The sequence below is a fragment of the Crocuta crocuta genome, unplaced genomic scaffold (assembly GCF_008692635.1).
Source record: "Crocuta crocuta isolate KB4526 unplaced genomic scaffold, BGI_CrCroc_1.0 scaffold339, whole genome shotgun sequence".
Lineage (NCBI taxonomy): Eukaryota > Metazoa > Chordata > Mammalia > Carnivora > Hyaenidae > Crocuta > Crocuta crocuta.
Window position 1 is genome coordinate 69,667 of NW_027530357.1, and position 22,975 is coordinate 92,641.

Sequence of the window (22,975 nt, forward strand, 5' to 3'; positions counted from 1 at the left end):
AGCTGGGAGGCAGAACCTCTTTTGCAGGCGAGGAGAAGGGGTGATGCGGTGACACTCCCTACGGTAATGGAAGAGGCTGGAGGCCAGGAGGGCACCACCCGGCCCACAGGTGGCTTGTGGTGGCGGCTGAGGGGAGGCCTGCTGGCCGAGGCTTGCAGGTGGGTGCTTGTGGAGTCACGAGCATCGGGTTGCCCTCTGCTCTGGGAGTGATGCGTGGGCCCCACAGAGCGAGGGTCTCAAGTGGGTTCTGGGGGCCTCGGCCTCTGGACACCCACCGCAGGCATCTCTGGGCGCCCCCGGCCTACCGAGAGCACCTTTCTGCCCTGGCTGCTCACTTAAATCGGGTGGGGAACTTTTGAAAACACGCAGGCCCCGGCCCTGCTCTGGCCAAGTACATCAGAACGAGCCCATGCATGGAAGGCAGCAAGCATCACTGGGTCCAGGTGGGAGCACACAGGGGCTGAGGGCAGGCGCCATGGGCAGGTCGTTGGAGTGGGAAGCCTGCCTCTGATGCAGACTAGCCGTGGGGTGAGTTACTCAACCTCTCTGAGCTTTGGTTTCCCGATCTGTGAAAGGGGGCTGAGACCAGCACTTATTCTACAAGACTGGGGCAGAATAAGAGTGTGTAGAACAGTGCCCACCACAAGGTCAGTGCTCAGGACTAGTATTACTGTCTTAGGCATGATTTATGTTTTGAAAAGGAACTGGTAACCCAGTGATGCCGGGGCAGGCACCCTTTGTATTGCCCTCATGTCCCTGGCAGTGACCCTGGCACAGCACCAGAGGCCTGGCATGGTGGGGGGCAGGGAGGGCAGAGCTCAGACCTGCTCTTCAGGCTGTCTCCCTGAGAACGGCACCCTGGGAAAGGCACCCGCTGCCCCCTAGTGGCCAAGGGCAGAAGCGCAGGGCAATTTTGCCCTCGTCCTAAAACCCCCTGCCCAGCCCCCACCGCCTGCGTGCCTCTGGCGGGTCCCCGGGCGATGGACTATACTCGGCAAGGTATCGCCACAAGGCCTTTTTGATGGCTTCAGAAGGAGCTTTGACTGGTATTATGAAGTTCAAATAGGGCCAGGCACTGAGGCTACAAACCCCTTGGGTCATTTTTCCCCACCCAGTGAATTTTAGAAAAAAGGATTCCAGGATCTACAGGTTGTTTTTTGTTTCCAGGGCTAACAAAAGTCTGAATTCGTTCCGCTCCTGACTCCAGGAGCCAGGAAGCTTAAGACCCCCTTCTGGAAAAGCAGGCAGGGCTTTCTGAATGACCCATCTAGGGAAGCCCCACCCTGTCCCGGAGACACACACACAAGTGACCCACAGCCCTTCTCTTCTTCACTCTGTAAGAGCTCTATGGGGAAGGGCTGGACCGGGCGGGGCAGAGGAGGCAGGCAGGCGGGCTGGAGACTGGGCAAGACCGAAGCCTCCTTTCTGGACTCAGGATGAGGCACTGGTTTACTCAAGAGCTTTTATTTCCCTTCTGCCAGCCCTGCGACGGGAGGGCAGAAGGCGAAGGCCACCACCTGGACAGCCCCTCGGGAGCCCACAGTCTAGTGGAGAGAAGGGTGGGCTTTCCTCCCCACCCCCACCCCCAGAGTCTGGGCCACGCAGAATGCTGAACGGTTCACACAGACTGGAGGTGCGCCCGGAGAAGGTGGGGGCGAGGGGCACCCTGCTGGGGGTCAGGGAAGGCTTCCTGGAGGAGGTGGGAGGAACCTGGCCCTGAGAGACAGGTGGAAGTGCGGGGGGTGGGGGGGGAAGGCACACCGCTTGGGAACCACACCCCTGCATCTGAGCGCCCACCCAAGTGCGCAGGGGGTCTGGGAAGAAGGCAGAGGCCCAAGCGGATGAGGGTGTGGGAGCTTCAGGGAGGTTGGGGGGGTGGCCCTCATGTGTCAGAGGGCCCCACGTGGCCCCACCACCTGGGCAGCTCCAGGGAACGCAGGACGCAGACCGGGTCTTGTGGGCCCTGCCGCTGCGGGTTCTGGGTCGCACCGCTGGGACAGGCCGGCGGCGAGCAGAGGCTCCAGCCCCCAGAAGGATCCAGGACGGGGCCTCTGGGTGGGGCCGCAGAGGCGCAGACTCCTCTCAGAGGCCGCCCAAGGCCTGGCGCACGGCAGCGTCCAGGGAGGCGGGCGCGTGGACAGAGATGCCAGGGGCACCGATGCTGGTTTCCCAGCAGTCAAAGCCGCAGTTGCGCAGAGCCTGCTTCACGGCCTCGACCTCCGGCGGCTCCAGATCTGGGGGGACAGAAGGCAGCGGGTCACTACACCATCGTCCGCTCCCCGGGATAAGCTCTTCCCGTTAGATGTCAAGCCTCACACCCTCTTGGGGGAGGGGGCAGGGGGTGGATATGGAACAACAGTTAAAATCATGGGCCCCGGAGGCACATGGACTCTGCCCGTCTGGTACCAGCTGTGGGGCCACAGGCAAGTGACTTCCCTTCTCTGAGCCTCAGTCTCCTTGTTTGGGAATGGGGCCAATAGTGATTCCTACTTCTCAAGGGTCACTGAGAGGCACGGCAGGTAAGGCGCCTGGTACAATGCCTGGTACGCCGTACGTGCCCCAGAAGTGTTCTCCCTCATCACCGTCCCTGACCCTGAACTAGGAGCCAATGGTCCAAGCCGGCTGTAGGCCGAGGGGACTCCCTGAGGTCCGGGAGCTCATCGAGAGCGAGGGGGCGGGGGGGCCACTGTGGGCTCACTACAGAGCAACAGGGAGCGGTGGGAGAAACCCAGGAGGAGGAGAAGGCAGAGGAGGGAGGGAAAGACCAGAAGGAGGGCAAAGGGAAGGTGGCGAGGCCGGAGCACGGAGTGGGATGTGTTGACTGAGCTTGTCGGGAGCCCCTCGTACTATTACCCGGCCTGGCGCCTTCCCCAGACTCCGGGGGTGGCGTTGGGGGGGTGGAGAAAGCCCTTTGTTTTGGAGCAAGGGCAGTCTCCATCTTGACCACGTCAAGATGTGACAGCGGGTGAGGACAATGTCCTGGTTACTCCTCAAACCTGTGGGAGACTCAGCAGGTGAGGAGGTGGCAGGGACAGCCTCCGCAATGGGAGCCCCTCCCCCAGCCCAGCCCTGCGCCAGGCTTTCTAAATGCACTTTTCTCCCTGCCTCTGGAAAACACTCTTATAAACGAGATAGTAGCATCCTTGTTTTACCAGTGCAGCAGCCCAGAGGAGTTAATTCACTTGACTGAGGCCACACAGCAGAGGTGAGGCTGGTCTCCAGCTTCTTCCTCCTCCCAAGGGAATTGCCTGGGGAGAACCTTTGCACGAGCCCAGGCTGCCCCCCCACGCCTCCCCGTACCTGGTCTGAGGAGCGTGATGCCACAGCCGCCACCGCCCGCGCCAGTGAGTTTGCTGTGCAGCCCGTGGGCCCTGGTCACGTGGCACAGCTGGTCCAGCAAGGCATGGCCCACACCGAGGGCGTTCAGATGGTGCTGGTTCATGTCGATGAGCTCCTGGAGGAGAAAGGCCACTCTGTTCCCGCTCGGCCTGTCTGAAGCCAAGGTCCAGTGCCCACCCCACCCATGTGACAGCCACTGGTCTGGGAGAGCAAATGGCTTAGACCGGCCAGCACTGTGTCCCTCTCCACTGGTAAAAGAACCTCTCCTTCCTGCAAGACCTCCCATGGGGCTGGGATGGAGCCGGTGGGGAACACATGTCCCAGGCCTGGCCACGGTGACTGCTCGGGGATGGACCTGTGACCCAAGCCGGGCCGACCACAGCCCTCGCTGGGTTTCCTCCACCTCTGCCCTCTAGCTGCTAACACTGGATGGCTTCAGAAGTAAGCCGCCAGTTATCCCTGCCCTACACGTGGCCAGAGAGTGTGTGGAAGATGGAAAGATTTCAGACTAGGCTGTTTTGGCCCCTGGATCCAGCTATGCCTGAAGCTCTTCCTGCTGATCTCCCCAGTTATGAGCCAATAATTTCCTTTCCTGCTAAAGCCTGGTTGAGATGGATTTCTATCATGTGCAGAAGTCTGAAGTGATACGCCATCCTCCAGCTGCCTGGGGTTCCAATTTTCAGGACAAGAGCTGGTTTACTGTTCAAACAAGGTCATAAGTGGGGGAAAGAGCTAATGTTTCTCTGGTTTCTTTGATTTGCATAAAATTCCTGCTCTTCTGAGGCTCCAATGATGCAGGTTGATGGTTGATGAGATAAGAAAACTGACAGTTATCACAGCCCAGGCACCCTATTTACATTTCACTTGCTCCATCAGTGTCTGCCAAACACCTTCCACACGGCAGGCACACCCAGCTATGGCCCCTGTCGTGGGCAAGTTAGGAATGCGGGAGCTGGCAGGGTGCCTGGCGGGTTCAGTTGGTTGAGCGTCTGACTTCGGCTCAGGTCATGATCTCGCGGCTTGTGAGTTCAACTCCTGCATCGGGTTGTGTGCTGACAGCTCAGAGCCTGGAACCTGCTTCAGATTCTGTGTCTCCCTCTCTCTGTGCCCCTCCCCTGCTCGTGCTCTGTCTCTCCTTCTCTCAAAAATAAATAAAACATTAAAAAAATTTTTTTAAAAAAGAATGTGGGATCTTGGGGCACCTGGGTGGCTCAGTCTGTTAAACATCTGACTCTTGATTTCGGTTCAGGTCACGACCTCATGGTCTGTGGGATCAAGCCCCACGTTGGGCTCCATGCTAATAGCACCTGCTTGGGATTCTCTTTCTCTCTGCCCCTCCCCCTGGGCATGCATTCTCTTTCTCTCAAAATAAGGGAACATTGAAAAAAGGAATGTGGGATGTGGGATCTGGAATTGAGGCGGGGAGGGCTGCGTTTCAGCCCCAGCCCTGCTACTTCTGGGTTCTTGGGCAAGACCTGTCACCCTGTGCCTGTTTCCCCGCTTGGAAAACCGGCACCCTAAGAGGATCTGCCTCACTGCAGTGTGGATGGAATCCGAGGAGTTTTCCATGCGACGCCTGGCCTGAGACAAGGGCTCCGCGCAAGTCAGCTGCCAGCAGTGCTTCTGTGGTTCTAACACTGTTAACCCCATATTGCAAAGGGGAGCCGCTAAGGCTCGGAGAGGAAAGTGACTTGCCTAAGGTCACTGGGCTGGGAAGGTACTGAGCCAGCCCAGGAAACTGGGTCTGCCCCGCCTCCAAGAGCGCCCCGGGCACTCCTGCCGCCACTCGCCGCGGCGCGGGGCTGACAGTGTGGCCGTGCTGTGGGGCACGGGGGGCATGTGTGCTGCCGCCAGGCTTGCCAACCACGGAGCTGTCGACCGGGCGCTCCTAGCTCTCCTGCCCGGGATGTGGGGCGCAGTTGGGCGGGCCCTCCCCTGCAGCCCGCCTCACACCCCCCCGCACTTCTGACAAACGAGCAGACAGGCGTGATGGCCCAGCGGCGGCCCCGGGTGCCTCTTCCCGGCCCAGGGGGCTGGATGCGAGTGAGAGCTTCTGGGGGCCGCTCTCTGCTCCTGAGCACCAGGTGTCACGTTGCCGAGGCAGGTTTCAGACACCTGTCACATTCTGATCCAAAATCTGTCAAGGATCGGATGACAGGTTGTGACACAGGAGAACAGCTCGCTGGTTTGAGCACAAAGCTGTCCAGGAGGCGAGCTGCACATTTCAGCGGCTGCCACAGCCAAAAATACACACAATGTATAATCAGCGTGCTGTTCCGTGGCATTCTCCGGGGGCTCAACAGGGTATATTTTAGGCAGTACTCTATCATTATTAATTTCCTGCTCAGGAGGACTGTGTTCCCTCCTTTCTACGTGAAAGGAATTGAAGCCAGCGAGGCAAAGGCTGGGGGACTGGAGGCAGACAGCTGAGGAAAGGGGAGCAAAAGCACAGAAACGAGAGAGGGTCACTGCCCCGGGCCCACGGTGGGTGCCCGTTAAAGATCCGCTGGCGAAAGAAATAAACCCGTAAGTCAGCTTAACCCCTGACATGGCCACTCACTAGTTGGTGAAACTTGCAGAAAGTTGCTCTAGAGGCCTCAGTATTTATAGCTGTACAATGGGGGTAACCTACCCACTTCACAGCTAGGTGGTTACAGAGATCAACCTAGCTGAGGTGAACATCTGTGAAGACACTTGGTGTAGTAGCTGCTTCCATTCACTACAGGAGCTGCAGATTTGAATGCATCCAGCCAGACAGAGAGGCACCAAGCAGACTGCAGTGGCTGCGGGTGACACTTAGGGAGTGGTGGGGACTGTGGAGAAATGGAGGCCACAGGGCCTCCCGGGGGGCCCCTTCTGCACCTTCTGACGTGCTGCCCAGCCTCGCCACCTGGGCCTGCCAGATTCTCTCATTCTTCAGGGGAAGCCGGATGGCTCTTTAAGGTCGATCCACGTTTACCGGGCCTCATGGACCATGTCTGAGGATGACCGTGGGCCCTCTGGCTTATAGAGCCAGTGACTCATCAGGCATTGTGACTGCCCACTGCCTACCGGGCTTCTACTGGGCCTTGCTGCACTCCAGGGACACAGTGGGGGTGGAGCTGGGATTCGGGCCCGGATCTGATCAAAGCCAGGGCACGGGGTCTCAGCCTCTGCACTGGAATTAGGCAAAAGGTAGCAGCTTGGGGAATAGGGAAGAACAAACCGTGTCAGAGCACGCGTGGAGCAAAGCACGCCGGTGACAGACAGTTACCAGAGGAAACAAACGCAGTTAGCGAACAGGAGAGGGCTGGGTGTGCAGGGAACGGCCCCTGCACCTCTGGGAGAGGGGCCCAGTGACAGCCCACCACCCTCAGCATGGGCCAGGCACTGCCCTCTGCACTGTCCACGTGCTCTGTCTGTGCCTCGGAGTCACCTGGGGAAAGGCTTAAGAAGGCACGCTTGCTGGCCTGTGCATACACAGCACCCCCGGCGAGGCCCAGCCTCTAGGTTTCAGCTCGGGGGACTGAAAGTGTAGAGGGGGAGCCCCTGCCTCAGGCAGTGGCGTGGGTGAGGGCCAGGACCCCACGGACAGGCTCTTACTTCCAGCACCAGGTAGTGCTCCGGGGCGGGGGCCGCTGCCATCTCCCCCAGCGTCCGCTCGCACTCCAGGGAGATGGCCTCTATGGAGGACAGCACGGGCGCCACGATCTCGGGGAACTGGAGGGACAGCAAGCAAGGGCCCGTGAGGCCTAGGGGGCAGGCAGGCGCTAGACAGTCGCCCCAGCCACAGGAGGAGGGGGCTGGCCCCACGGCCCGCTCCCACCGTCTGAGGAAAGGCCCTCTCCTTCCTGCCGGGCATCTGCCTTGCCGGAGGCCCCTGACGGGTGCGAGGGGATTTTCGCCACCAAGCCAGCGTGTCTGGTCCTCCCTGTCCTGCCTCCCGGCCGGGATGGCCCCAAACCGCCTCCCCCGCTCCCCATCACTCATCCCGCCCTGCCGCTAACCCACGGGGCAGAGGGAGAGCTCAAGCCCCAGCCCTGGCTGTCGGGGTCCCGCCAGAAGCCCCCCAGGGAGCAGGAGGCACCTTAAGCAGCCTGCTCCTGACACCGGCCACCAGAGCCTTGGTGCTGCGAGGGACTTTGGTGTTGGTCAGCAGGATCTTCAGAGCCGGCGGCCTGTGGGGTGAAGAGGGTCCATGGTGAGCTCGGGACGGAGGAGCTGTGTCAGGGTAGGGGCACCCCCAGAAGTCACACCCCACCCTGACACAGAAGAGGAAGCGCAGGCCCAGGGGGGGCACTNGTCACTCACCCCCTGACTTCCACTGGGCACCCACGACGTGCTGGGTGCATGTGAGGGGGTGGGGCTTCGCCCAGAGCTGGCCAAGCTCGCCAGGCTAGAGTTCAAAGGCATTATGGCCAAGGGTACCAGGGCAGGGGTGGGGGTGGGTGGAGGTCTGTCATGAGGGCCGCCGGGGCTGCTGGCGTGGAAGAGATTTGGGAAGAAAAGCAATGGGACCTGGGATGGGTCACGCAGAGGTGGTCCTCGCAGGGAGGGGAGACACCCAGGTAAGCTGGTACGGTGAGCAGAGGGGTGCAGGGCAGGAGGGCAGGCTTGGGGGGTGGGGAGGTTCCCCGCAGGCTGAGCCCATTCCTGCCCTGCCTCGATGGCCCCCAGACCAGCTGCCATGGCCGGAGGCCAGATACGGTTAGAGGGAGTCCCGGTCCCTGCAGCCCCCAGGCGAGGGAACAGAGGCCCCAGGGCGGCCATGGCGGGGTGCCCTCACCCGCCCTGAGCTCTACGCTACCCCCACAGTTGCAGTCGCAACTGCCCTATGGCTGGCTGTCCTGGGGACTCGAGGCCCCATGCCTTGGCATCCCACGCCCTTTCAGAGCCCTGCAGGCTGGGGGCCGAGGACGAAACCTTTGGATGAGCTCTTCCCCAAGGCAGCAGGAGACAGGAACCCCCTGATGCCTTCATTCGTTTTTCTTTTCACAACTCGAGACTGTAAAATCCAATAGGGCTGGAAAAGGCGGCCAGAAACCTGCCTGATCTCACCGCCCATAAGCCCATGAAATTAATATCGATTCCCAGCCTTGGAGGCCGGCTCTTTTTTTCCCCCTTCAACTTTACAAAAGATGAACATTCTATTTGGCTTTTCTTTTCCCCTTAAAGACAAGCCGTTTCTCAAAAGGCCAGCGTTCTGGGAGGCTGCATCCTGATCCCCTTCGCAAACAATGCGTTTTTTTTTTTAATGGAGAAGCACCATGCGTGGTTGGGGAGAAAGGGCTCCTCGTGAAGCCAGTGGCAGGATTAACATGGTGTCTGGCCTCCCGGCTTCTCGGAGATCAGCCATCTGGTCACCGTGGCGCCCCGCAGCCGCCAGTGAAGGTCGGTCTGCTCCGTGTTCCCGTCTGTCGGGGCAGGGGGAGTCTGAATGCTGTGTCTTCATCTGCCTTAGACAAGTCCTCTGCAAACAGGCCTGCTCCTAGCCCTGCCAGCCCCATGAAACCCCAGGCTCCTAGGGCATCTAGGGACCCCCCAGGCTGTGCCCTGGGAGTGCTTGAGCGTGCCAGGCACAGCCAACCCCTCAACCTCTACCCTCCCTGGGTGCTCGCGCCTCTCAAGCCATCCTGGCCCTGTAGCTGCAGCTCAGCACACCAGGCACATTCCTGCCTCAGGGCCTTTGCACTTGCATTCCCTCTGCCAGGGACCCACCCCCGTCCTTGACAGCTCTGGGACTCTCTCGTGTTCCATTCAGGTCCAAATGACATCTCTGCTCAGATGTTGTTTCATCCAGGGGGCTCCCTGATCATCCCATCCAACCCCCCGATGTGCTCTGATGAAACCATTTGTTTACTGGTTGTCTCCTCCCGGTGAAGCGTGAGTTCTGTGAGGGCGGGACTTTGTTCCCCACTGAGGCCCCGGAACCCAGCACGTGGTAGTTGCTCGATAATATCTGTGGCATTAAATTTGATTTCAGCAAAGAGCAAAGCCCTCTACAGGTGTCGTTTCTCATTTCCTGCTCAGGATCCTCGTTATATAAACAAGGAGGTCTTTGCCTCAGGAAGAGCAACTCACTCAAGAGCACCCAGCTCGAAAGTGGCAAGAGCTGGGCCATGGGCCCCCAAGTCTCTGTCCACCACACCACCACCAGCTGGCCACCGGATACGCCTTGGGGCCCCTCCTCCCGCACCCTCATGCATCCCCCCTTGCCCTCCAGAGAATGTATGCAAGGCCGTACCACCACGGGTTGGCTGGTTTCCCACCCCCGGTGCCCAGCTCGGTGCTTAGAACACAACCAGCTCTCAGGAGACGCTGAACGAGATGCCACTGCCTGTGACGCCCCAGTCTGTCGCCCGACTCATGACGTCCCTGTCATCGACAGCAGCTTCAGAACTCTCCAGGCGTCTTTGTGCTGAGGACTGCAGTGGTGACAGCCTCATCCGATGGGCCATGAGCCCTGCGGACAGGCCTGCGTCCGTACGTCAGAGTCCCACACTGACTCCTGGTGCTGCCGCAGGGGAGTCGGTCTATGTGGCAGAGCTGGGCCTCCCGGCCCCGGGCCCCACTGCCCAAGGGCAAAGGCCCCCCCCCGTCCTCCTCTGTGCAGAGTGGAGGCTGTTCCCCAGGGGGATTTTGCCCTCCAGGGGACACTGGCAATGTCTGCAGACATTTTCAGTTGTCGCAACTGGGAGACTGGGGAGGTGCTGCTGGCATCTTGTGGGTAAAGCTCGGGGATGCTGCTCAAAGTCCCAAACATGCCACACAGGGCGGCGCCCGCACTATAAACAACCGTCCAGTCCATCGTGTCACTGGTGCCAGGGCAGAGCCCCAGAAAGGCAGGCATGACCCCTGGAAGCCAACAGAGCTGGGCAGAAAGTTCCCAGAGGTGTAGGCGGAAGCAAAAACGCGGCACCATGTCACGCCAGGTCAAGGAGCCACCCGTGGTGTGGCCCAGCTGGGAGGGCAGTGGGCCAGGGCTTGCTGCCCACCCGCCGTGGGGAACCATCACTGCCATCACTGTGGAGAGACCCGCCTCGGTGGCAGAGTGCCCTGGGACAGACACCAGCGCCAGACTCCATCGAGCACTTGAGGAGCTGCCACCCGGTGGCGCTGGGAGTCGCTGCCCGCACGGGGCCTCTCCATGGAGTCCACAGAGCACGGAGGACGCTCTAGTTTATCATGCGTGTTTGCAGTCCCGATTGCTCCCAAGGNAAGGAGCCTGGGAAACAGGCTGTGAAACTGTCAAGTGTCACCCCTGCTCGAAGCCTTTCACGAGCTTGAGCCCTGGCTCTGCCTTGAGTGCCCGACTGTGGCGGCCTTATGCGCACGTCTGCTAGCTTTCCCCGCCCCCCACTCCCTCCCCCACTCGCCTGCCACCAGAAGTGTGTGCCAGACTCATTTTTACATCCCTAGGCCCTAGTACAGTGTCCTCGGGAACACAGGAAGATATCAATTCTCATCTGCTAAGTGAACACACGACCGACCGAATGAATGGAATGAACGAGGAGCCAGGGGTCGGGGGAACAGCCGCTCTCTGGAAGGTGAATGGCACGGCCACGCATGACTTCTCTCTCTAATCTCGTGGCAATTTAAGAGCTGCGGCACAGAAGGGAAGAACAGGGTGTCCTCATGGCCCATGGCCTGGGAAGGCCTCACGGGAGAGGGGAAAGAAAGCACGGGGCGCCTGGGGGGGCTCAGTCAGTTGTGTTTGACTTGGATTCAGGTTATGCTCTTGAGGTTCATGAGTTTATGTCCTGCTCTGGGCTGTCTGCTGTCAGCACAGAGCCCGCTTCGGGTCCTCTGTCCCTCTCCCATTCTCTCTCTCTGCCCTTCCCCCCTCTCAAAAATAAACATTAAAAAAAAAAAAAAGCCCAGGGATGCTGTCCCTCATGCTACCACACAACCATAACTAGATGCGTAGAGGCAGCCGTGCCAGGGGCGATTGTTCCACCCCCGAATTACCTCTTTAGGGGCGAAATCCTTCCTTGCTGGTATCGGAGGGCTCCTCCTAAAGAGAAAAAGCAGGGGGTCAGGGCCGTGGGAGAAGCTGCCCCTTGGGAGACAGGCCGGGCTTGAGTAGGGGAAGAGTGCTGCCCCATACAGGAAGCAGACCTCACCCCTGCTAACCAGTCATGCCAACTTCAGTTACAAGAGGTCCGGGAGAGCGCAGTAGCACCCCACACCCTGCCAGGGAGCTCACCCCCCTCCCTCCAGGCTGCCTGGCCATGTGGTGAAGGTGGGCCTGGGACCGTGGCCGGTCCGGCAGGCCAGGGTCCTCACCAGAGGGGAGCCGAACGCTGTAGCAGTGACCTTGTGGGGACCTCACTGAAGCTGTAGCTCCCCAGGCCCTGCCCCGACCCCCGCCCAGGACTCCCCAGAGGTCTGGGCTCAGCAGGGGTGAGGTAGGACCCTGGAATTTCTCCCATCCCCCACCCTCAAGCAGGAAAATAGTATTTTCCTCAGAATCCGCTGATTTCCTCCATCCAACGAACAGAACCTGAGCATCGACAATGGTCACAGGATTCATAAAATGAGACAAAGAAACCAGCCTGTGGCAGCACCTACCCCAAGTGCTGACAGCGTTGTCTACTCCGGAGGGGTTCCCGTGAATCATTCTCTCCCCCTGGAAGGCCCACTTGTTAATTAATTCCAGATCCTCCACGGTCCACCTGAAGAAGACGCAAGTCCGTGTCTGTGCCTCGGTGGAGGGGCACAGCCGAGGGCAGCGGGGGGCAGGATCCATGGGACACCACCCAAGTCAGAGGGCCCTGGCCCTCGAGCTCAGAAACAGGAGAACAGCCTAGAACCTCTACAGCCACAGAGCGTGCCATGCCTTTCCTTCCCTCTGAAACCCTTCCCCCACCCCAAACCCACCTGCACAGTGGATGGAGCCGAGGCTTTGGGCGCTCGTGGTCCTACCATCTGGGTGATCTCGGCCCCTTACCTAACCTGTCCGAGCCCCACTGTCCCCATCTGTAGAATGGTCGCGCTCCTCAAAGGCTAGTTACAGGGCTACTGAATGCCGGTGAGGCCGACAGCAGCTATCACCGTAAGAGACCCCTATGTAAGCACCTGCCCTTGAACCTAGTTGGCCGTGATGAAAGAATGAGCACAGGTGTGACTTTTCCCAAAGCCCAAACGTTAGGAACAAGGATTCCAGGTGCCCCAAACACCCTGTGGGTCAGGTCTGCGCCCACCATCTCTGGGTCTTTCCTAAGCACATGGCTACACCACCCGCCCCGGGAGGGTTGTGGGCTCCTTCACAGTTGGAGTGAAAAGGCCCAAACCCATGAGCAACGAGCAAGGATAAAGGGTCAGCGCCTCCTCTGCCCCAGTCTTGCAGGTTTTGTTTCCTTTCTGTGGGGCCCCCGGCCCATAAAACAGGGGGCTCCATGGCAGGGCTGTGGAGTAGGCAGGGGTCACTCTGCAGCAACTCTCTGGGCATCCCTGAGCAATGGCTTCCCCTCCGACTCTGCTTTCTCATCTGTAAAATGGGGGTAATTGTGTCCGTGTCACAGAGGAGATAAGATCACACAAGGCCTTTGTAAAATGCTCAGGAATTGTATGCACTCCCATTCGCGGCTCCTGGACTCCCTGCACGCCTGTCCAACGCCCGTTTGCTGTGGGGCCTCCTTCCTTACTGGCTGATTGAGGATCTGATGGCCGTGCTGCCACTCACACCGCATTGTGAGGTTCCCCAAGGGCCAAGCACCGTGCCGAAGCCTTTCTCAAATGGTCATCTCCTGTAATCCCCACGAAACCCCTACAGGGAAGGTGTGATCACTAGCCCCTTTCCTACAGAAGGGGAAACTGAGGCACAGGCAGGTCAAACAGATCCCCGGGCTGGGCACCACTGCATCAGAACCACGTTGGTGGACTGGAGCCCAGGCTCTCAACTACCGGGCTTTATGGCGCCAACAGGATGCACTCGTTTGTCCGATATTTACTGAGTGTCTGCCATGTGTCTGTCACTAAGCTCACAGTAGGGAACGAACGAGACATGGTCCCCGGCTGCCTGAGGCCGGGCGTCTCCTGGAGAGCGGACACCAACCAGCAATATTTAACTACAAGCCCCAGGAGCTGCGGTGCAGGCTGGAGTGCACCCTGCCTGGAAAGGGGGAGGGACTCGGGGACAGGGGCACAGCCGGCAAGGCAAGACCTGCAAGGAGAGCTTTCCAGACCGGGGCTGGGCAGCACCTGCAATCGGATAAGAGCTGGCCCTTTCCAGGAACCAAAAGGTGAGTGAACGAGAGGGAAAAGGGGCAGCTGGACCAGCCCAGGGCCCAGCCCTCTCCACAAAGCTGTCTTCTTCCCATTCTGTGCACTGTGTGTCCCCCGGGGGCTCAGATTTCCAACCCAGTCTTCACAGGAGACTGGATTCCGGTCTGATTCCAGGTCTGTCTGATTTGGAAACGCTGGGCAGGGGCTGGGGCCTATTCTCACCAAAGGTTCTGGGAAGGAATGACTGGGTCTCCAGGGCTGGCAGGAGAACTGGATGTTAAGGAATCAGCGTGAGAAATAGCACACGCACTTAGGCACACATGCACACGCGCGCGCGCACACACACACACACACGAGTCACCCGTGCCTTTTGAAAATTAATTTTTTTAATTCTTTTTTTAATGTTTATTTTTGAGAGAGAAAGAGCATGAGCAGGGGAGGGAGAGAGAGAGGGAGACACAGAATCTGAAGCAGGCTCCAGGCTCTGAGATGTCAGCACAGAGCCTGATGCAGGGCTCGAACTCACAAGATCATGACCTGAGCTGAAGTTGGATGCTTAACCGACTGAGCCACCAAGGCACCCCAAAAATTAAAATTTTTTTTTATTTTAAGTAGGCTCCACACCCAGTGTGGGGCTCGAATTCACACCCGAGATCAAAAGTCACATGCCTGAGCCAGCCAGGGACCCTCCCCCATGCCTTCTGAAAGGCAGAGCTGGTCTGCTGGCCCATATATACAAGTCTGTTTAAGGGACCCAGGGCAAGCAAGCCTTCACTGATGTGGGTTATAATCAGTGATCGGCATGTGGTAATGAGCACCATCTCATCACAGAAGCCCCAAACATCAAGGCTGCAGGGCCCCAAGGGGACCGTCAGGTGCAGCCCCTTACTTCCAAGTGAGGAAATAGAGCCCAGAGGGGAAGTGGGGTACCCCGTGCCCTGCAGCAAGTGAGCAGGCACACCTCACTGAAATCCCTGAAAACCATCCCCTTGTGTTACCTATGGGGGCACCTCTCATTACCTGCCCGATTCTTCCCCTGACAAAAGCCGCCTCCACCCACACCTGGATTCAGACCACCTGGGTTCAAGTCTCATTCTGCCATCACTAGCTACGTAGCTTGGGCCTGCCATTTGGCCTCTGTGCCTCAGCTTCCCCATCTGTAAAATGGCCATGGACACCTCTTGCCTCCCAGGGAGGCAGGGAGTCCTCAGCGAGAGAACGCACGCTGGGGTTGAGGCGCCTGGGAAGGACCGTGACCGGGGCGAGGGCTGCGCTTACCTGCCGGTAGACTCGCCATCCCACAGCGGGTTCGGGATTCCCTCACACGCGGTCAGGAGGGCGGCCGCCATGCACACGGAGTAGGCAGCGCTGGAGCCCAGGCCAGCCCCAGGGGGCAGCTCGGACCACACGGTGATGTCCAGGCTGGGCAGGGCCCTGAAACACAGTGGGTGCGGAGCAGGACTCTGCTGAAGGGTGGCGGGTGCTGGCGTTGGACTAGAGGACGAGGCCCAGTGCCTGAGTCCAAGCCTTCGGCCACGGTCTCCGAACTCCCGGACGTTTTCCGGTCCCCAAAGCAGCCCTCCCGCATGGCAGAGGTCATGGTGGATCACACAAATTCCAGAACCATCTCCCTCTGGGGCACCACGTTCCCTCCTGAACCACCAACCCTTTCTCTAAACTCCTTCTTGCCCCCTGCACAGGCTCCTTCGTGACCCCGCTCTCCCTGCATCCCTGCCTGGGATAGCCCTGCACCTCTTTAACCCCCAAGCAGACTCCTACCCATCCTGCAAAACCCTTCTCAAATGTCACTGCCACGTGACGCTTCCGCTGGCCACCCACAGAGCCGTTCCCAGCTCCCCTTGACCATCTCCGCTATGTACCACCCTGGCCTGCATCCTATGCGCTCTGTGTTCACCCTTCTCCTTTCCGCTGGCCGGCAGGGCCCAGCTGCGTGTAGCACAGGCCTGCTTTCTATCACTAGAAAGTTCAGAATCACTGCACCTTATGTGTATTTCCCTCCAGGCAAGGACTGTCAAACTTTGTGTTGGGTAGTTTCTATTAAGGAATTTTTCCGATTTCCAAATATAAAACTATAATGCCTAATCTGCCTTTTCAAACTATGAGTGCCCACCCCACTCAAGTCAGATTCTGAAATCTACACCACTTCCCGGATGGGGCATGCCCCACCCACGTTGAAAACCCTGCAGTGGACAGCAAGAGTGGTGACCTTTCTGGACATGCCCTCTGCACCATCCTGGCACCCAGCGCCCACTCGGCTGGCGTCTGCAGAACGAGTGGAGAGCTGCCCCCTGCGGCTTTCCCTTTGGGTTTGAGACAAAACATAATCACAGTGGAGATCAGAGTGGGTGAATTACAGAGCTAGGCCCTTTTCCTATAAGATTTCTAATCCTCCAATAGTTTTCTGAATAGTAACAGCTAACGTTTCTCAAGCTATAAGCCAGGCTCTAAGTGAAACGCTTTAAATAAATAAACTCATTTAGGCTCACAAGAAGTCTATGAGGTAGGTATTATTACTACCCCCATTTCACAGATGCGGACTACTGAGGCCTACTAGTAAGTGGGCTGCCATAGAGTTGGGACCAACGTCGTCCGACTCTCTCCAGTGGCCTCGGCAGTACTGCCCTCCCCTGGGAGCTGGCCTCCCCGAGGGCAAATAGCCCAAATCTTAAGGGGTGAGGTGGACACAGGTGTCACTTTGTTGAAGACAGTGTTTCCCTGGCGTCCGGTGGGTGCAGAGCAGGGGTGCCTCTGTGGACACAGCAGGGGGAAGCCACGGGGGCGATTCAGGAGTCTGGCACTGGGCTGACTGAATGGAAGAGGCCAGAGGAGGCAGTTGGGGGGTGGTGACCACAAGCGTTAGGACCCAAGGGCTGATTTCCCAGTCCTGCTGGTTCCTAAGCAGCTGCACGGCCCTCAGTGAGGTCCTCTCTGAGTTTTGTTCCTGTGCCAAATGAGGGCACCCGTCTGAGTTGTGGATGCTAAAAGCAGCCCGCCTACCAGGGGTCGGGCTTGGCGCCGGGTGCACAAGGCGACGGCAGATGGCCGTGGTCGTGGGAACCCCGGACGCCAAGCACAGGCACCTGCGGCAGCCAAAGCTGTGGACACCTGCGCCCAGCACCCCGAGCGGGCCAAAGCGGGGCCCCTTCCCCAACCTCGCACGCACCTCTGCTTCTGGCAGATGCACAGGTACAAGTACAGGAAGGTCAGCACGGCCGCGCGCTCGGGGTCGGCGCAGTCCTCGGGCAAGCCCACCACCTCCTTCAGCTTCTCCGCCAGCTCTGCGGGAGGTGCCGAGGTGTCCCCCTGCCCTGTCACAGATGAGCACACGAGGCTGGGTGAGAGCGCCTCGGGTGCTTTTACGGACAACAGGACACAGGATGCAGAAAACCGAGTGGGCATGAGAATCGGAATCTGACAGACGGGGAGTCGCGGTCTGAGCGCCAGGGCCAAGATGCCAGCGGCCTTCAGGTGGACTTGGGTTTGGGTCCCAACTGTGCCATTTAATGGCTTTGTGGCCTTGAGTGTGTGACTTAACGTCTCTGATCCTTCGTTCCCCTCCCTGGTGAACAGGGATGATAATAGGACCTCCCCCCAGATTAACTCAAATAAGGTACATGAGACCCTTAGCACAGCTCCTGGTGAATAGGAAGTGCTTAATTAACAGTAGTTTTGAAACACGCACACACGCAAGGCGAATGCCAGCTCGATTCTGGTTCTGACCTCCACAGAACAAAACCCAAACCAAAGGCAGCATTAAATCATTCCTGGGACCTGTCCCTCTTCTGAAGTATAATCTGCAAGGCCAGGGCGCTCAAAACCAGACGTCAAGTGTTGAGGTTTGCTTGGCAGCGGGACGAGGCCAGACAGCAGGTTCTCCTCCCACGCGTGGGGGAGGCCGGGCCACTTCCCGCTGAGGGCCTGGGCAGGGCTGGCCAGCTTACCCTGTCCAACCACTCCCTGAGTCACCCATCAAATTTTAAAGGGAACAGCAGAATGAGCAGGAAACCAGAGGGTGAGGCACTCATTAAAAGGAGAGGGTGCTAACTGAAATAGTTACCCAGTAAAGGCAGCCGAGCCAATGGACAGTGTTACTGAGAGCACAGAATTTCAGAGCTCTGCGAAGGAAGTGGGGCAACTTGTTAAAGTGTTTGCAGAGCAGGGGTGCCTGGGTGGCTCAGTCCGTTAAGTGTCTGATTTCGGCTCAGGTCATGACATCACAGTTCGTGGGAGCCCCACGTCGGGCTCTATGCTGATGGCTCAGAGCCTGGAGCCTGCTTCAGATCCTGTCTCCTTCTCTCTCTGCCCTTCCCCCACTTGCTCTCTCACTTTCTCTTTCTCCCTTGCTCTCTCAAAAATAAACATTTGGGGTGCCTGGGTGGCTCAGTCGGTTAGGCATCCAACTTCAGCTCAGGTCATGATCTCGCAGTTGGTGAGTCTGAGCCCCACGTTGGGCTCTGTGCTGACAGCTCAGAGCCTGGAGCCTGCTTCAGATTCTGTGTCTCCCTTTCTCTCTGCCCCTCCCCTGCTCCCACTCTCTCTTTCTCAAAAATGAATAAACATTAAATAAATAAATATTTTTAAGAAATAAAAAAAAAAAGTCTGGACAGTTTAGAAAGACCTGGGTCTGAGTCCTTCCTGCATCACCAACAAAGACGTGTGACCAGAGCCACTCGGCCCCCAAGCCTCAATTTCCTCATCCATAAAATGGGGATGGATACCACCACCTCCTTCCAGGGCAGGCTGGAGAACTGTAAGAGCGCTAATGTATATGACACACGAGTCCAGTGCCGGGCACACGTGCAGATGCCCAAAGAAACGTTCGGGAGGCTGAGACACGGGCAACCTCCTGGAAAAGGGGGCCCACGTGCGTACTCCTTTCCTGCCTTGGAGAAGTGACTCACGGCCCTCACGGCCCACACTCAGAGCCCCGGATCTGCTCGCCTCTGATCCCACCAGACCCTCACGGCAACTGTCCTGGGGGACACACGGCTCTGCCCACGGGCTCGGGGGCGTTAAGCGACCTGCTGAGGCTCACACAGGCAGGAAGAGTGGCCCGGGATGCGTGCTAGACACCTGCCTGCTTCCATCGGTGCAACTGACGCCCCAAAGCAGCAGTCCGCTCCCAGCTGCTCTGGGCGGCTGTGTGCCGGGGGCCTGCTTCGAAGCAGTGGTCGTTTTCACCTGCCTGTGTCCCTAGAGTCACCCAAGACATTCTTTTTTTCTCTTCTCTTTTCTCTTCTTTCCTCCCTTCCTTCCTTTCCTCCCTTCCTTCCTTCTTTCCTTCCTTCCCTTTCCTTCCTTCTTTTCCTTCCTTCCTTCCTCCCTCCCTTCCTTTCTCTGTCCCTCTCTCTCTCTTTCTTTCCTTCCCTCCTTCCTTTCTCTTTCTCTTTCCTTCCTTCATTCCTCTTTCTTTTTTTTTAATGTTTATTTATTTTTGAGAGAGAGAGACAGCGTGTGAGCAGGGGAGTGGCAGAGGGAGAGAGCAGGAGACAGAATCCGAAGCAGGCTCCACAGGCTGTCAGCACAGAGCCCGACGCGGGGCTCGAAGCCACCAATCGTGAGATCATGACCGGAGCCGAAGTTGGACGTTCAATTGACTCAGCCACCCAGGTGAGAATTTCTTTCAAAATATACACGCCTGGTCCTCTACCATCTCTACCCCCTTTTCAATGGGAGAGGGGCAGGGCTAGGGATCCGTCTGTATTAACAACAATAAAATAATCTTTGGGGGTTTTCAAGGCATGAGTGGCTGGAAAATGGGAGTTTCGCCTGTTCCGCCATCTCCCTACCATATTTGGGAGTGGCCTACTGTGGACTGTCACAGGGGACCGGGAGCAGGTGGGAAAAGACCCCTGGAGGAACCCCACCGGCCCCAGCAATGAGACCTCAGCCCAGCGAGGAGACAGCAGACTGAGGACAGAAAACACCCTCCAGCTTTGGCGCAGGCGGTGACCCTGCTGATGAAGACCCTTATCTGCTTATTAGCGGACACAATATTCACCATATCATCGAAAATTAGCACGGGGGTCTTTCTTTACTGGCATGGAAAGAGAGGCCTGATACCCTGAAGGAAAACAAACAAACAAACAAACTCACACATTTCTGGAAAGTTCGTATGGCCTGATCAGATTTTGGTTAAGGAACAGATATCCTATGCGTCTCAGTCTAACCATGCACCTGCCAAATAGTCCAGAAGGATTAATACCAAAGTGTTCAGAGTTGTCACAGGGGTGGTGAGAGGTCAGTGCCAATAGGTGATTTTTTTCTAACTCACAGTGGATTGATATTGACTCTGTTTTCCAATTAATAAGCATGTTACTTTTATTTTTAATGATTTTTTAAAAAGCTTATTTACTTATCTTGAGAGAGTGAGAGAGTACCTGCGGGTGGTAGAGGGGTAGAGAGAGAGAGAGGGAAGGAGAGCATTGAGCTTGATCCCATGAACCATGAGATCATTACTTGTCCAAAATCAAGAGTCAGATGCTCACCTGACTAGCCAGTTAGGTACCCCATTCTTTTTAGTGATTTTTAAAAAATGTTTATTTTATTTTTGAGAGAGAGAGACACACAGACAGAGCAGGGGAGGGGCAGAGAGAGAGGGCAACACAGGATCCAAAGCAGGCTCCAGGCTCTGAGCTGTCAGCATAGAGACCGACGCGGGGTTCAAACTCACCAACCGCGAGATCAGGACCTGAAGTCAGCTCTTAACCCACTGAGCCCCCCAGGCGCTCCTGGTGATTTCAATTATACAAAACACCGCCACCTTCTCCTTGTCAAACCGTCTTACAGAAGGAAGGCTCCCTTTGTCCACGCAGACCCCAGCGGTAAGTAACCATTGCTGGAAGTCTATCCCCCATCTTTCCTCTCTGCACTTACACACCTGCTCATACCTCATCCGGGTCGTTCCTCAGATACATACTGTTTGCACCTTTTGTTTTTTCACCCAACAACCGGCCTTGACCGTCAGCCCACCACAGCCCACGTACATGTAATGCATCATTTTAGCCTCTTGAATTAAAAAAAATAAATACGTGAAGCTAATTTTATGGCTCACGTGTCTGGGCCCCTCAGGGATAGCCGGGCATAATGACCCGGCTGCGTGTCCCCCATCTGTTCAGGGTACAGGTGCTCCTCTTTCCCCTGGTTCCTTCTCGCTGCACTTACCCAGAAAGCTCGTGTCCTGCAGCTGGAGCCTGGCCACGTCCCAGGCCCGCTTGATGCCAATGTTCGGTAAGTTGAGACACACTTGTCCATTGCTGTGGGGCTGAAGCCGGAGGAAGGTTCTCAAGTTCAAGGCCACAGCCAGTGCCACCTGCAGGTTAAAGGGCAAAAGCAATGAGCCTAAGCATGAGTGGCAGAGTGTGTCTCCTATTAAAAATAGGCGTCAGGGGCGCCTGGATGGCTCAGTCGGTTAAGCGTCCAACTTCAGCTCAGGTCACGATCTCACGGTTCGTGGGTTTGAGCCCCGCTTCGGGCTCTGTGCTTACAGCTAGCTCAGAGTCTGGAGCCTGTTTCGGATTCTGTGTCTCCCTCTCTCTCTGACCCTCCCCTGCTCACGCTCTCTCTCTCTCTCTCAGAAATTTAAAAAAAAAAACACATTAAAATAAAAACAGGCGTCAGAGTCAATGCGCTGAGGAGAGAGGGCAAGTACGGGCACACAGGGCATGCCCACCCATGCCCTTGGGAGACACGGCCCAGTAACCTCGGCCTGCCCTCCCACTATGTGGCACAGCCACTACCAAGCACTTAGGAGTTGGCATCGACTTATGTTTGCCCTCCCCATGCACCACTTCAGAGGTCCTCAGCACCAAGGAATGGCTTCCCCATCTTCACCATGTTATCAAAGACAAATGTAGGTTAGGAAGATGAAGAAAGACGGAGCAGAGGAGCGGAGGAAGCATGAGCCATGGGTTCAGACAGACTGAGGTTCGTTCCCAGTTCTACTGAGGTGTATGGGACCTTGGCCAAGCTACCAATCCTCTCTCCTAAGCCTCAGCTTCCACATCTGCAAAACAGGATGGTAAAAGTTTCACCTCGGAGGGCAGTCCTACGACTTAAATGAGATGATGCATGTTTCAGACTTGTCTGCTGGATCCTACTCCTCTTCTCCATTTCTGAATGTTGGGGTGCCCCAGGGCTCAGTGCTCCCACCTCTTTTCTTCTCCGCTGAATACCGCTTTCTCAGGTTGCCTCATTCCCCCTGCACAGCTGGGCCTTTCCACTTTGTGCTGAGTGAGGCCAGAGGAGCGCTTTGGGGGATATAAGCCCTGTCTTTTCCCCGCCTCGCTGGGGAGGGACTGACCTCCTCTTATATGCTCCCAGGCTATGCCTCAAGGCTTTCTTTCAGCTTAAGATTAGGGTCAGGGAGAAGAGGGGCCCAATTCTCAAGGTCTCTGGGCGCCTTTACCTTGCCGTGGACCACGGCATGCTCTCCATGAAGGATGACTTTCCCTGGGGCAGACAGCAGCAGGGCTTCTGACAACATGGCTCCTGAGAGAAAAAGCCAGAGAGAGAATGAGACGTCCCCAGATCCCAGAGATACTAGAGAGTACCCAGTTCAAACTCACCATTCTAAAAAAAAAGACAGCTACCATTCAACCACTTCCTAGGGGCCCCGAAGACTGCGCAGTCCACTAGACACATCAGAAAGACCTGGGTTCAAATCCCAGCTCTTCCGCTCTCTGGTGAGGTCACCGTCTCTCATTCACTTAAATGGCAAGAACCTTGGTTCCCTCATATGTTATATAGGGACAAGAACTCTACTTACCTCAGTGGGATTTGTAACGTTTAAGTTAAATAATGCAAGAGGACCCCTTGGCAGAGTCTGGCACATCATGATCATTCAGTTACTGGTAGCTACTTAACTACTGGCGCTGTTTTCCGTTCCAGCTTTTATTATTACTACTACTATTGACGGGAGGAATTTAAATGAAATCATGGAGCAGCAGGAAAGCTTTCCTGGACTTTTAGGCTGTTTCCAATGTGTCACGATGATAAATTACAGGCTGCAGAAAACAGATGCCAAGCCCCTTCCTGCACACTTAACCGAGGATCTCTACAACACAGAGTCCTAGAAAGTGACTTGCTGGGTCTACAGGTGTGTGCATTATATAATGCAAAATTATCCTCCATTTAATAAGGCCTCATGTGCATTGCCTCCATATGATAAGACCTGAGTCGCATTATGAGCTAAGTGCTATCGTGATCCCCGTTTCTTAGCGGGGGAAAGTGAGGCACGGAACCGGGAGACTGACTGCTTGTCCAAAGCTCCAAATCCCTTCAGATTCGAGCTTACCGACCGCTCGAGACGGATCCTCAGAGTCGGGGAGACCAAGCCAGAGAAGCCGGGAGCCCAGCCCAAGGTCTCAGCTTCAAACCTGGCGCCTCCCAGCCCCGGGAGCCCAAACTG

The 22,975-nt window shown here is 57.1% G+C and overlaps 1 protein-coding gene across 1 annotated transcript; it reads right to left on the bottom strand.

The window, feature by feature from the left end:
* Window positions 1-1,448: 1,448 nt before the first annotated feature.
* On the bottom strand, window positions 1,449-22,966 carry MVK (mevalonate kinase). The gene is given in 12 exon segments (XM_077765921.1): window positions 1,449-2,135; window positions 2,137-2,234; window positions 3,301-3,454; window positions 6,922-7,038; window positions 7,406-7,496; window positions 11,287-11,332; window positions 11,890-11,993; window positions 14,824-14,979; window positions 16,730-16,874; window positions 20,731-20,878; window positions 21,974-22,056; window positions 22,862-22,966. Coding segments are annotated over 11 exon segments (1,383 nt in total). The 5' UTR covers window positions 22,052-22,056; window positions 22,862-22,966; the 3' UTR covers window positions 1,449-1,889.
* Between the last annotated feature and the right edge of the window lie 9 nt (window positions 22,967-22,975).